Source organism: Salvelinus namaycush, chromosome 3 (assembly GCF_016432855.1).
Source record: "Salvelinus namaycush isolate Seneca chromosome 3, SaNama_1.0, whole genome shotgun sequence".
Taxonomy (NCBI): domain Eukaryota; kingdom Metazoa; phylum Chordata; class Actinopteri; order Salmoniformes; family Salmonidae; genus Salvelinus; species Salvelinus namaycush.
The window spans coordinates 70992215-71007505 of NC_052309.1; the positions used below are offsets into that span (position 1 = coordinate 70992215).

Sequence of the window (15291 nt, forward strand, 5' to 3'; positions counted from 1 at the left end):
GTGCTGTCTCTCTTGTCGTGATGTGTGTTTTGTCCTATATTTTTATTTTTAATCCCAGCCCCTGTCCCCGCAGGAGGCCTTTTGCCTTTTGGTAGGCTGTCATTGTAAATAAGAATTTGTTCTTAACTGACTTGCCTAGTTAAATAAAGGTTAAGTGAATAAAACATTGATTGAACATTGATTTATGAAATGTCTTTACTGCGTCACTGTTTAGGAAAATAAACATATCATCTCACGGATTAATGATATTTGCTTATCAAGAATATAACAAGGGCTGTCTCTTACTTGTATAGAAATCATGTGCCCTGCTCTAGCCAAAACATCAGATTTAGAATGGTTTTGTTCAATGTTAATTAGCTCGAAATCTATTTTCCCACCATCCCACCAATTAATAAAAATTACGTCTGGAGCAGGCTGATAGACTGAACTAGGATTGGCTGAAGATTTCAAAGCAGCTGGTTTTCAATGAATCTGTTTAAGCCTGAGAATGTGCATTTTAATGTCCTTTGGTAACCACCAACGAACTTCGTCTCATCTCGGAATTAGTAGAGACAAACTGTTGAGTTAAACCATCATATATGATTGATTGCTGTGTATACAGTTCGACACCAGTAAATCATTTTACCTGAGATGAAACCTCTGGTCCTTTGGAGTTTGATATGTGCTCAGTCACTAGACAGACAATCAGACATATGCCATTTGACCAAAGGCTGCTGAGCACCTAATCCTTCTTTCATGTAATGACTTTCTTCTTCTGTCTTCTCCACAGCTCAGGTGTCACAGCAATAGCGTCACAGGCTGAGGTTGGGTGAATAAACATGCACATGGACTGGATGAGAAAAGCCAGCACTGGAATCAGAACGTGTGAAAAACAAACTGCTCAAAAAAAGAGAAAGAAGCAAAGTCCCTAAGTACATGTTGGTCCTTAGGTTGAACCACATGGATCATGTAAGCCCTTAGGTTGAACCACATGGATCATGTAAGCCCTTAGGTTGAACCACATGGATCATGTAAGCCCTAGCAGCCTCTGCCGATAAGGGGTGATATCAAAACATGGAGGTGCTGCTCTGTGTCTGTACCCTCTGTCATCTATTGCTAGGCAAACCTTGATTGCTAGGCTATTGCTAGGCAAACATGGGGTCAGACAACCCTTAAACTATTTATATATTTATAAGAACTGACTTCTGTCAGCATGCAAATGGAGCATAGATGAGAGAACCTTTTGAGACAGAGAATCGGACACTGACAAGATTGAAATATGTAGGCTATATGACCTATGATTCAAGACCTTCAAAGCAAAGACACAGGCAGTATGGAAGTGCAGACCACCTCTCTGGTTCAGGTATATGTCAACGGTACGGAGCAACTAAACACCTCATACGACTACAACGTCACGGACGCGTCTGAGAACCCAGACACCTATCAGTTCTATACCATCGGCCTCTTCCTCTCCTGCCTCTACACCATCCTCCTCTTTCCCATCGGCTTCATTGGGAATATACTCATCCTGGTGGTCAACCTCAACCACAGGGAGAAGATGACCATCCCGGACCTCTACTTTGTCAACCTGGCGGTCGCAGACCTCATCCTGGTGGCAGACTCCCTCATCGAGGTCTTCAACCTCAATGAGAAGTACTATGAGTACGCTGTTCTGTGTACCTTCATGTCCTTATTCCTGCAGGTCAACATGTACAGCAGCATCTTTTTCCTGACATGGATGAGCTTTGACCGCTACGTGGCTCTGGCCAGCTCCATGAGCAGTAGTCCTCTGAGGACCATGCAGCACGCCAAGCTCAGCTGCAGCCTTATCTGGATGGCCTCCATCTTGGCTACGCTGCTCCCCTTCACCATCGTCCAGACCCAGCACCGCGGCGAGGTGCACTTCTGCTTCGCCAACGTCTTTGAGATCCAGTGGTTAGAGGTGACCATCGGCTTCCTGGTGCCCTTCTCCGTCATTGGCCTGTGCTACTCGCTGATCGTGCGTATCTTGATGCGGGCGCAGAAGCACCGGGGCCTGTGGCCTCGCAGACAGAAGGCCCTGAGGATGATCGGGGTGGTGGTGCTGGTGTTCTTCATCTGCTGGCTGCCTGAGAACATCTTCATCAGCATCCAGCTGCTGCATGGCACGGACGACCCGGCCCAGCGCAGCACCTTCAGCGGCCACCTGTGGCACGACTACCCGCTGACGGGTCACATCGTCAACCTGGCCGCCTTCTCCAACAGCTGCCTCAACCCCATTATCTACAGCTTCCTGGGGGAGACCTTCAGGGACAAGCTAAGACTCTTCATCAAGCAGAAGGCCAGCTGGTCCGTGCTCTACCGCTTCTGCCACCACACCCTAGATTTACACATACCTGTGAGGAGTGAGGTGTCAGAGGTGTGATGCTGCAGGATCAGCAACATCTTTGTATGAAAGGTTTGGATGTAACAGAACTCCAGGGGGGAGGAAGAGCTATGTGCTGCTGTGTCTACCCAGCAGGATCCTGGGAATTGTCTTCATGACACACTCAAGGCTTCCAGAATTCAGCTTCTTATAAGTGGTAAAGATACCATGGAGGAAAACTGAAACTGACCATAAGGCAGCCATTTCTTCTCCTGTAAGTGCGGGTGGAGAACACACTGTGTATCTACATGTCATTAGATATAAATAATGAGATCAGGGTATTAAATAGACATTTGGAAAATGGAGAAGGCAAATTTATGAAAATACCAGGTTTGGTGTTCTTTCAATGTCTTCTCTTCGCTTATCAAAAGACAAAGTCATTATTCTAATGTAACAAAGCTATACCTGTCATGAAACCGCAACAATCTACTCAGAGAAATGGCGGTGAGGGAACAAATTAAAACAGACACATCAAAGGGACCAGTGACTTGCTTCTCCTTGACCCCAGTGTGGTTATTGTAACACTGTATACTGCTCAGAACTGTTTGGGTAACCCATAAGACTGCTAGACACACCTGTTGTCGGATCGTTTTTTATGTACTGACAATTCACTGTATGTCCTTTTCTTTGTTTGCCTGTGCAAGCAATTGTCCACTAACACCACTTTTATTTAAAATAAACGTTTGTTTTTTAGGAAGCTGTTGAGAAGCTCTTTGCTGACTTAGTACTGACAACCATAAGTGTATTACAAAAAGTGGAAGTAAAAGACATGATATGCCTTCCACAAATCTAAACAAATCATATTTCTACATATGAAAACAAATTGTAGGTGGTGACCTGCTGCATGCGCCCAGACGTCAGAAAAAGCTTCTTTACCTTTGATTTTCTCCTATGTTTACAGAATTCATTTGAAATGTTTTTAACAAAAATATTCTTCAAATCAAGGTAGATAGCAAAGGAAACATGAATGTTCATTTTCCTCAAGCATACACAAACAGTTGTGTGCCAGTGCCTTCAGTATTTGGAGAACGCTAAATATATCTAGTCAAGACCGATACTCATTCTAAAGACGGATGTTATCCACAGTATTATGACCCTAGTTGTCAACTCCTGTTAGCCTGAGGCAGAAACAAGGAGGCAGGTGTTGTTCGGAGCAGAGGAGATGGGACTATATGTAAACACATTACTCAATGAAGACGACAGAGGCGCTGCTATCATCTCTTGTGTTTACTCTCAGTCTCCAACAGTTTCAGTCATTCTAAAACTACAGTGAGCAGGGACAGATTGATTTACCAAATGCTTGTTTATTTACCAAATACTATTTTGGGTAAGGGGTGAGGGTAAGGGTTAATATCCTTTTAAACATCCTTTTCTGCCTTACTAATCTGTATGTGAAATAAGGCTGAATAAAGACCAGATCTTTTAGTTTGTGTTACAGTTGAGAGTATGTACAGTAGGCTACTGTAAGGAGTCGCAGCTGCTCCTGTTTTGCTAGAAAAATCTCCTCAATTCCAGGAAGCCGGCAAAAGGACGGCGCCCCTCAACTATTGTTCTCATTCACTATAAACACAAAAATTCTGCGGAAATACACCAATCTTTGTAAGTTTATGCCATGACCCTGTTAACCCTTATTGAACTCTAAGACCATAGCCTCAGTCATTACTGTGTAGGATATCCTTACTGTGCATTACGGTGCATTCTGAGAAAAGTATCCATTTCCCATGAATGTAAAAGGAACTGATAGAAACACAAACAAATACAATGGATTCCAGTAATTGCAGTTCCAAGCAGTTAGGTTTTTGTGCTATTTGTTTGTGTTTGTGAATTGATCCTAGGTTACTCAAACTGTAACAATCCATTATATCTCTAATTTGAATCTGGGGAAATGATGGATTAGTGCGTGTGTCAGATATCGTTTGACTAATAGGCCTACTTACTGAAACCACAACAGAAGAGGCATGGTATTTCTTTATAGCGATCATAAACTATCTTATCAAATCTGCCAACAAGCCCTTTTATGTGCGCCTGAATTCCCACGCGTGAACCACCCAAAACAAGCAAACTAATTTCAATCAAGATATCAATAATAGCATAGTCTGGGTGTTGCTTCCGTGGCATTTCCTTTCCACCAACATGTACACATCAATAACCTCGAGATTTGAGATGTCGACGTTTGGAACCAGTTCAGCTCATCATTGGAATATGTGCTTGGTAGTAGAGTAGTGTGAGGGTTCGTAGAGAAATAACTTTGATTCGTAGTTTAGCACTAGCAAAACACACATGCACCGTATGTAACTGCCATTGCTAGTCATAGGCAATTTGAGGCTACATACTTCAGGATTATGCAACAGGCGGGCCACGCAAACAGGATGGCAGTGGCTCATTTGGGTGCCACCACTTTGTAACATTTATGGCCTAACCCATGTGCGTTGTTGAAGAATACAATAGCACATTGATTTTCTTTTAGAGTGCCTGGCTAAAAAAAGCCAGGGCATCAAAAGCTGGGTTCCTAGTTGGAAGTAGATAGACTATCATGATCAACTTGTTTCTTACCTTGTAATAAATACTAACAATACACACTATCAAAGGAGAAATAAGGAGTAGTAATTCACAAACTATTCATAATAATTACAAGGCAACTAAATACTGGCTACTAAGCCACACAAGAGGAGTAGAAAAACCATTGGACAGTGCTATAAACTTGTTAATTGAGGCTCCAAATCATCTGACATAAATCCAGTTTACAGCCTCTGTGTATATCATTGTCAGCCAGAGCAAGTGCAATAAACAGTTAATGCATCAGGTTGAATCTAACATGGCTAAAGGTGACCTGTCTTTTTATTACTATCTCATATTACTGTGAATTGCACCCTCTATCCTAAACAACATTTTGCAATTAATATTCTCAAAGCTACAAACAAAAAACTTCTTCGGTATCATTCCAGAGAGCAAATAGGTTTCCATTGAAAAATGGTTTCAAGGATGATACAGGGCACGCCTGCATGTACTGTAGTCAGATCCTGTGGTTTAATTATTGTTTCTGTGGGTGTTGCTGAGACAACCTCCCTGTGGGTCTGTTACAGTAATGCCAGTGAGAGTTCAGTAAGTTACATTGTGTGTGAATGGGAAAGTGTGCTGCTGGGCTGGATGGTTGTTAGGGCTCCATGGCCAGCCTGTGGCTGTGGTAAGGCTGGGCTGTATTTGTGGACGGAGCTGCGCAGCGGGAGATGGCGGCTTGGCGTAGTCTGGGAAAAGCATGAGCTCAAACCACAAACTGTTTTTCCAGCTGTGATAATCCAGGCAGCCTGGGAAATCAGCTCAGAGCATTGTTTGAATAATTGTTTGTAGGGGGTCTTTCGTGAAAATGTCAAACTTGTTGTGGTACATGATACAAAGATCTGTCCTTTTCACACAAAACACGTCATATCCTTTCAGAGTGTACCTCATCTCTTTTTTGGTGAAATAGCATGTTAAATTGCTTGTGCATGAGAACATACAGGAGATACTCTCTGTGTACACTTGTGAACCACATATAGCAGAATGTTCAAAAATACTAGAACAGGGCTGGGTATGTCTGCCTATACAATGTTTGTATGAGATTTAGAAATAAAATAAAGATCCCTGTGAGAATGACCTGAGGATGCGACTATCAAGGAAGAGGACAGAAGGGACGAAGACAGGAAGATGAGTGAGTGATAACGCAAGGATGACTGAAAAGTTCATTAATATACAGAAGCGGCGGCCAGACGGAAGAAACCAAATGCACCCCAGGTCACCCACCCCCTGGGGTGAGGCAGAGCAGGACCCGTCCGGCACACGTGTGGTGTACACAGACACACACACACACAGGGAAATATAGACTGTGAGAAGAGTTTGACAGGGGACTGTGTGCGCAGCTGTCTGTTGAGTAGGGATCAGAGTTGGATGTGACTGACGTCATAGAAAGCAGAAATGGTGTGACTTTTTCCTTCGATTTATCTACCGCATTTTTTCTCTTTGAATGAGGTTTGCTTAGATTCTTGAGCATGCTTGGGCAGTATAACTTGACTTTTAAAGATGACCAGAGTAATACACCCTGACATTCTATTGCAAATTGAAGAAAGGTGAAACACATTCACCACAGCCAGTGTTGGGAAACTACTCCGAAAATATAGTTTACCAAGCTACCAATTACTTCACACAAGAAGTTAAGCTACACTTAAGCAACCTTTAGAAAATATATTTTACTTAACTAAAGTTACTTTGAAAACTTAAATTACAAACTGAACTACATGGAGTTCACTATTCCCCAACACTGACCAGTCCAAGGAGTGAGAGAAGGCTGCTGCCATGTCAAAGTAATTAAGACTGGACAGGGCTCATGAATAATTGTATGGCAATGCACTCTGTGGCGCTAGGTAGATGAATAATGGATCTGACTCATAATTGCATTTGTAAATTAATATTATTCACAGAAAAACGAGAGGTGAAAAAGAAAGATTGCATTCTGGGTAATAGAAGGGGCGAAGGATGATATTTGCACGTATGCTGAGATACACAAGCGTGCGTTCAAGCAAATGATTGGCTGATTTTGAGACAAGTTCAATTTAGACACAGACAGACAGACAGACAGACAGACAGACAGACAGACAGACAGACAGACAGACAGACAGACAGACAGACAGACAGACAGACAGACAGACAGACAGACAGACAGACAGACAGACAGACAGACAGACAGACAGACAGACAGACAGGGGATATAGTAAATATGGTTATGGCTATGTCCGAGGTAGATCAGAAGAGTATGTACCGTATGCAGCCACTGATAAGTGAGAAGTGTTGAGCAGGGTGGATATGGGCTTCATCTCCATCTTCAGTTCTATTTGTCTTTGTCATGCAACGTGATGAATCCCTGGATAAAACACAGTCAGATAATACTACTCTGCCCTCTAGTGGCATACTAACCAAGCACTATACTCTCTCTCTCTTTCTCTCACTCAAACATGCATGGCATGCATGCACGCATGCACGCACACACACACGCACACACACACACCGACATATACACACTACAATCAATAGAACATCCAGCGTCACTTTACTTGGACTAAGAAAATACACTTTATGACACCATCAAGAAGCATTATGACCATCCTAATTATATAATCCAGCAGTGGTGAAAAAAGTACTCAATTGTCATACTTGAGTAAAATTAAAGATACCTTAATCAAATAAAATAAAATCAAAATAAAATAAAATAAAATGTTATTTGTCACATACACATGGTTAGCAGATGTTAATGCGAGTGTAGCGAAATGCTTGTGCTTCTAGTTCCGACAATGCAGTAATAACCAACGAGTAATCTAACCTAACAATTCCACAACTACTACCTTATACACACACAAGTGTAATGGGATAAAGAATATGTACATAAAGATATTGTAACGCTCTGGGTGTCGGGGGGTGTGAAGTCAGGCGCAGGAACAACAGAGAGTTCAATACAGTGCTTTTAATGCACAACCGGCAAACAATGTCCACACGGAAACACTGGGTGTAACAAACAAATGTCCCATACACGGAGGACAAAAACCCAGTCCAAAATACAATCGATGAACGAAACAAACAATACGTTCATCTACTCCCGAATCCAAAATTACAACTGAACAATCCCGCACAAAGAAACGTACGGGCTGGCTGACTAATAAAGCCCAACTAATTATAATCACCTAAACACAGGTGTAACAAATAAACACATAAGGAGGGAGAGGAAAAAGAGTCAGTGGCAGCTAGTAGGCCGGTGACGACGACCGCCGAGCGCCACCCGAACGGGAAGGGGAGTCACCTTCGGTCGGAGTCGTGACAGATATATGAATGAGTGATGGTACAGAACGGCATAGGCAAGATGCAGTAGATGGTATCGAGTACAGTATATACATATGAGATGAGTAATGTAGGGTATGTAAACATAAAAGTGCATAGTTTAAAGTGGCTAGTGATACATGTATTACATAAAGATGGCAAGATGCAGTAGATGATATAGAGTACAGTATATACATATACATTATATTAAGTGGCATTGTTTAAAGTGGCTAGTGATACATTTTTGATCAATTTCCATCAATTTCCATTTATTAAAGTGAGCTGGAGTTGAGTCAGTATGTTGGCAGCAGCCACTCAATGTTAGTGGTGGCTGTTTAACAGTCTGATGGCCTTGAGATAGAAGCTGTTTTTCAATCTCTCGGTCCCTGCTTAGATGCACCTGTACTGACCTCACCTTCTGGATGGCAGCGGGGTGAACAGGCAGTGGCGCGGGTAGTTGTTGTCCTTGATGATCTTTATGGCCTTCCTGTGACATCGGGTGGTGTAGGTGACCTGGAGGGCAGGTAGTTTGCCCCCAGTGATGCGTTGTGCAGACCTCACTACCCTCTGGAGAGCCTTACGGTTGTGGGCGGAGCAGTTGCCGTACCAGGCGGTGATACAGCCCGACAGGATGCTCTCGATTGTGCATCTGTAGAAGTTTGTGAGTGCTTTTGGTGACAAGCCGAATTTCTTCAGCCTCCTGAGGTTGAATAAAAAATGACTCAAGTAAAAGTCCCCCAGTAAAATACTACTTGAGTAAAAGTCAAAAAATAGTATAGTAGTGGAAAAAGTACATTGTCAAACTTGAGTAAAAGTACAAAGTAAAAGTAAATGCTATACTTCAAAATCCTCATATTAAGCAAACCAGACGGCACGATTTTCTCTTCTTTTTTCCCCGGACAGACAGGGGCACATTCCAACACTCAGACATAATTTACAAACGCAGTATTTGTGTTTAATGAGTCCGCCAGATCAGAGGCGGAAGGTATGACAAAGCGTTATATTGATAGGTGCGTGAATTGAACCATAACTCTGTCCTGCTAAGCATTCAAAATTGAACGAGTGGTTTTGGATGTCAGGGAAAATGTATGGAGTAAAAAGTTAATATTGTCTTTAGGAATGTAGTGGAGTAAAATTAAAAGTTGTCAAAAATATAAATAGTACAGATACCACAAAAAACGACTTAAGTAGTACTTTTTTGCCTAAGTACTTTACACCTCTGTAAGCCAGATAGGTCTATCACGTACATGCCCTTATGCCAATCATCAGTCAAAAAGAGGGTGTCTTGTCTTGCTCTTGAAATCTGCTTCTGCATTCATCCCAGTCATCTGAAACAGAGTATTGGGGTAGGTGCATATCTGAATTCAATGAGTGCGCAATTACAAAAACAATTTAATTTATAAGGTTTCCCTCTCCAAAATTACAATTGAACGTAGGCCCTACACATACAGCAAGTGAGCAAATATTACAGCAGATGGTGTTAACAAACTGCAGAATATCCTAACTGTGTTCAGTTTCAATCAAAGCAGATAAGGCCTAGTTGTGCGTGCTGTTGAGTTGTGGCCGCATGAGAGAAAAACGAGACCATTCGCACAATCATCAGTGGCGTAGCGCAGTTTCGCCCCCTGCAAGGGGAGAGAGAAAAATGTGCAGCTGTATAGGTATTCTCATGATGTTTTACCAGTGGCGATTCTACCATGTAAATCTTGGTGGGGCAAACTCAACTTTTTGGGGGTTGATGCATCCTATCAAAGCCACAACACAACACAACACAACACAACACAACAGTAAACATTACATGAATTGCACTATAACAATAATGATAATTGCACTATTATGACAAACGGTGCCCACAAACTGTTAGGGCCTACATAAAGTTGTTCCAACAGCAGAGCTTTCTTTTCAGCACCATGGAGTGAATCCTTACCACCGCTACACCTGGCTGTCAGCGGAGCCTTGTCTGGCATCGAAACAGTTCATTCAGCCTCATTTACTGCCTTTTTAAAAAACATAGCTGATATGACTTGACTTTCTTAAATAAATGTGGTTTCTACTGACAATTGAGATGTACAAACTATGGCATAAGGGAATGATGAGCGAATTATGGGCAAACCATCATTTTGATTAATACATTAATGAGCGAGCTAAGACGGACATAGTCAAGATAACTATTTGTTCAGCGCTTTTGAAGTGTACAATGACAGAATTCAGGGCCGTTCTTACAGTATTCTCCCTGTACACCAGGTCAGAACTGTAGGATAAATAAAGGGGACAAATAATCAGACAAGGAAAGCTCTTAGAATATTCGATGATGACATTTCTCTAAAACAGGCTATAGGCTACATGTGCACCACCAAGTCAGAACAGTAGGCTAAGTTATGAGGGGAAAAGGGACCAAATTATTAGGGTAAGGCACATGGGCTACTAACAGCTTACTACACAACATACACTTAGTATTACTTTCTTAGCTACAGTATACATATCTCCCTGGCATACTACATAATTTATGCAGCAGCATACAAGACATTTTTGGACTCACCATTCTGCTGTGCTCACTTGAACAGGAAGGTGGCGTGGTGGTCCTTCTTGTAGGCAAATTCTGTCATCAAACTTTATCATCAAAGTATGGCATTCTCTGGATTTATGGTGCTTTCAAGACAACTGGGAACTCTGAAAAGAACAACGTCAAATCAAGGCGTTTGTGATCTTCAGGTCGGAGCTCTAGAAAGAGGCCCGTTCAAAACGTATTTTCCCAGTCTGAGCTATTTTTTTTCAGAGTTCCCAGTTGTCTTTAACTCACTTAAGTCTGAGATTTCCCAGTTCCGAGTTTCCAGTTGTTTCGAACGCGGCAGAAGTCATGCTGATTGACAGCATGGCCAATGTATTCAACCTTTTCTGGCCCATGGTGTTGCGTGTGAATGTTTATTATTTTAAGCTTGGAAAAGAGACCCTTACACCCAGACTTAGACCACACACCCTCTCCACCAAATAGCAGGAGAAGCAAAATAGTGATTGCTTTGCAAGGCTTGCAGTTATCCACTGATTCCTTCCAAACCACTCATTGTTGAATTTGCAATTTTGAAATTGTTGTGTAATGTTTATGTCCAATGCAATAGCCGCTGAACAACAATTAGTTTTTCTATAATTTATTTTCATATGACAAGGATTGAAAAGGATTTGCCAGTAGATTGTCGACGTGATTCATGATGATAACTGCTTCTCTAGCTTGCTAGCTAACATTTGTAAAGTATGTTTACACGATCAGTCCAATCAAAGCTACGGTAGATATAACGTGATTTGACATCATTTTATCTGTGGACACCGACCTTGAGCCTTCTTGGATGGGCACTTCTAATGTAAATCTATGGCAGCACCCAAGGGGGCTTGAACATTCTACCTCTCCCTGTAGATTTTGCAGTGACATGAGTGACTGAGTGACAGAACACTGAGCCAATCATGGCGCAACTAGAGAAGATGACCAACCCCTACGCACTGTATATGACCAACCCCTACGCACTCCACCACAGAAAACACTGAGCTAGACTGAAACACCTGCATATTGGAGCTGCCTTACTCAAGAAAGCAAAAAGGAGACCATGTTTGTATGCAACTTTATTAACTCAATAAAATACATGTTACATTCTTTGTAAACTGATATGTGACACATATTAATGCCAAAATAACATGCAAAACAGGCAACAACTGTAACGGCTTTCGTTGGTGGAAGGAGAGGAGGACCAAAATGCAGCATGGTACGTATCCATAATATCTTTTAATGAGAATGAATACAAAATACAAAAAGAACAAGAGAATCAAAATGAAAACCGAAACAGTCCCGAATGGTGAAAACACTAAAACGGAAAACAACTACCCACAACCCATAGTGGGAAAACAGGATACCTAAGTATGATTCTCAATCAGAGACAACGATCGACACCTGCCTCTGATTGAGAACCATACTAGGCCAAACACATAGAAATATAACGTATAGAACAAAACATAGAAAACCAACTCACGCCCTGACCAAACTAAAATAAAGACATAAAAAAGGAACTAAGGTCAGAACGTGACAACAACAAAATATACACTGCTCAAAAAAATAAAGGGAACACTTAAACAACACAATGTAACTCCAAGTCAATCACACTTCTGTGAAATCAAACTGTCCACTTAGGAAGCAACACTGATTGACAATAAATTTCACATGCTGTTGTGCAAATGGAATAGACAAAAGGTGGAAATTATAGGCAATTAGCAAGACACCCCCAATAAAGGAGTGATTCTGCAGGTGGTGACCACAGACCACTTCTCAGTTCCTATGCTTCCTGGCTGATGTTTTGGTCACTTTTGAATGCTGGCGGTGCTCTCACTCTAGTGGTAGCATGAGACGGAGTCTACAACCCACACAAGTGGCTCAGGTAGTGCAGTTCATCCAGGATGGCACATCAATGCGAGCTGTGGCAAGAAGGTTTGCTGTGTCTGTCAGCGTAGTGTCCAGAGCATGGAGGCGCTACCAGGAGACAGGCCAGTACATCAGGAGACGTGGAGGAGGCCGTAGGAGGGCAACAACCCAGCAGCAGGACCGCTACCTCCGCCTTTGTGCAAGGAGCAGCACTGCCAGAGCCCTGCAAAATGACCTCCAGCAGGCCACAAATGTGCATGTGTCAGCATATGGTCTCACAAGGGCTCTGAGGATCTCATCTCGGTACCTAATGGCAGTCAGGCTACCTCTGGCGAGCACATGGAGGGCTGTGCGGCCCCACAAAGAAATGCCACCCCACACCATGACTGACCCACCGCCAAACCGGTCATGCTGGAGGATGTTGCAGGCAGCAGAACATTCTCCACGGCGTCTCCAGACTCTGTCACGTCTGTCACATGTGCTCATGTGCTCAGTGTGAACCTGCTTTCATCTGTGAAGAGCACAGGGCGCCAGTGGCGAATTTGCCAATCTTGGTGTTCTCTGGCAAATGCCAAACGTCCTGCACGGTGTTGGGCTGTAAGCACAACGGTGTTGGCCTGCTGGAGGTCATTTTGCAGGGCTCTGGCAGTGCTCCTCCTTGCACAAAGGCGGAGGTAGCGGTCCTGCTGCTGGGTTGTTGCCCTCCTACGGCCTCCTCCACGTCTTCTGATGTACTGGCCTGTCTCCTGGTAGCGCCTCCATGCTCTGGACACTACGCTGACAGACACAGCAAACCTTCTTGCCACAGCTCGCATTGATGTGCCATCCTGGATGAGCTGCACTACCTGAGCCACTTGTGTGGGTTGTAGACTCCGTCTCATGCTACCACTAGAGTGAGAGCACCGCCAGCATTCAAAAGTGACCAAAACATCAGCCAGGAAGCATAGGAACTGAGAAGTGGTCTGTGGTCACCACCTGCAGAATCACTCCTTTATTGGGGGTGTCTTGCTAATTGCCTATAATTTCCACCTTTTGTCTATTCCATTTGCATAACAGCATGTGAAATTTATTGTCAATCAGTGTTGCTTCCTAAGTGGACAGTTTGATTTCACAGAAGTGTGATTGACTTGGAGTTACATTGTGTTGTTTAAGTGTTCCCTTTATTTTTTTGAGCAGTGTATATATATACAGTTAATGAGCAGTTAAATGCCTTTTTGCTTGGTAGGGCAGAGTACCAGTCAGAAGTTTGAACACATCTACTCATTCAAGGCTATTTCTTTATTTTTTAAATTTTAGAATAATAGTGAAGACATCAAAACTATGAAATAACACACATGGAATCATGTAATAACCAAAAAAGTGTTAAACAAATCTAAATATATTTTATATTGTTCAAAGTAGCCACCCGTTGCCTTGATGACAGCTTTGCACACTCTTATCATTCTCTCAACCAGCTTCACCTGGAATGCTTTTCCAACAGTCTTGAAGGAGTTCCCACACATGCTGAGCACTTGTTGGCTGCTTTTCCTTCACTCTGCCTCCCACCATCTCAATAGGGTTGAGGTCGGTTGATTGTGGAGGCCAGGTCATCTGATACAGCACTCCATCACTCTCCTTCTTGGTCAAATAGCCCTTACATAGCCTGGAGGTGTAAAGAAACCCCCTTGAATTAGTATATTTGTCCAAACTTTTGACTGGTACTGTATATATGTATTATTGGGTTTTTTTGCAAAAAAATGACGGGTTGCCACTGTATTTTACACATTTTTCCATGAGGCCGAGAGAAAGTGTTGCTGTTTTAGAGCTAACCATGAGGCTGAGGCAATCATTCTAAAATCTCATTAGAAATTAAGTGGGTTTTTTTGTCTTACAGTAAGTTTTACTATGCTATTATATTTGATTCTGATATGTACAATACTGTGATTTGTGATCTTGCAGACATTGATTCAGAAATGATCTCACTTTATTAAACAAGCACCTTTCCTCAGAGTAGCCTGTTCTCTAGGAGTAGAGTAGAGACGGCGCGTAAGCTTCGGGCCTTTAGCTGTCAGGAAGAAGGGTCGAGTAAAAGTCGAATCCACAGTAGGGTGACAATATGTTCCGGATTGTGCGGGACAGTCCTGCATTTTGGTCCTTTGTCCCGCAACCAAACAATCATGTCCCGCATTTAATCAAAAAAATTCTAACACCACTAATTTACAAAAAAATATGATTTATTACGTATTTCAGTTAGGCATTCAAATCTGTCTCTTTGCAGCAGAGAGGAAGAGGCGAAGCAAGAGGTTTCAATCGCCAAAATATGTCCAAAATAAGGCCAACGCGTTTCTTTGTGCTTATTTCGACCTAAGCTTTTCGCCTGCCTTCCCGCCTTTGGGACAACGACTCCCATTGTTAGGACGCATACATGGGCATCTCGTCATTATATACTGATCTCTGTTTGCAGTCCCGTTGCTCTTTAGACAAGATATACATCATATAGATGTGGTACTGATGATGATAAACACTTCTCCAATCGTTGTTGAGATCTGATATTCTGCGCAGCGCAATGTGATAGGGCCAATGTCATATCGTCATTCAATCACTTTTGTAAAATCCTTTCGGTCTAAATTCCAGCTAAACTTGGAGGGGACAGTTACAAAATCATGCTTCTGACAAAAAGCTAGAA

At 42.5% G+C, this 15291-nt stretch overlaps 1 protein-coding gene across 1 annotated transcript; it reads left to right on the plus strand.

Annotated features, from left to right (window-relative positions):
* The first annotated feature begins 1276 nt into the window (after positions 1 to 1276).
* Positions 1277 to 2443, plus strand: LOC120044549 (G-protein coupled estrogen receptor 1). Its single transcript, XM_038989207.1, has one exon. The coding sequence runs from the start codon at positions 1277 to 1279 to the stop codon at positions 2381 to 2383; it is 1107 nt and encodes a 368-aa protein (XP_038845135.1). The 3' UTR covers positions 2384 to 2443.
* Positions 2444 to 15291: the final 12848 nt, after the last annotated feature.

Coding starts and splice junctions, on each gene's coding strand:
- LOC120044549 (XM_038989207.1), top strand. CDS start 1,277: ATGATTCAAGACCTTCAAAGCAAAGACACAGGCAGTATGGAAGTGCAG.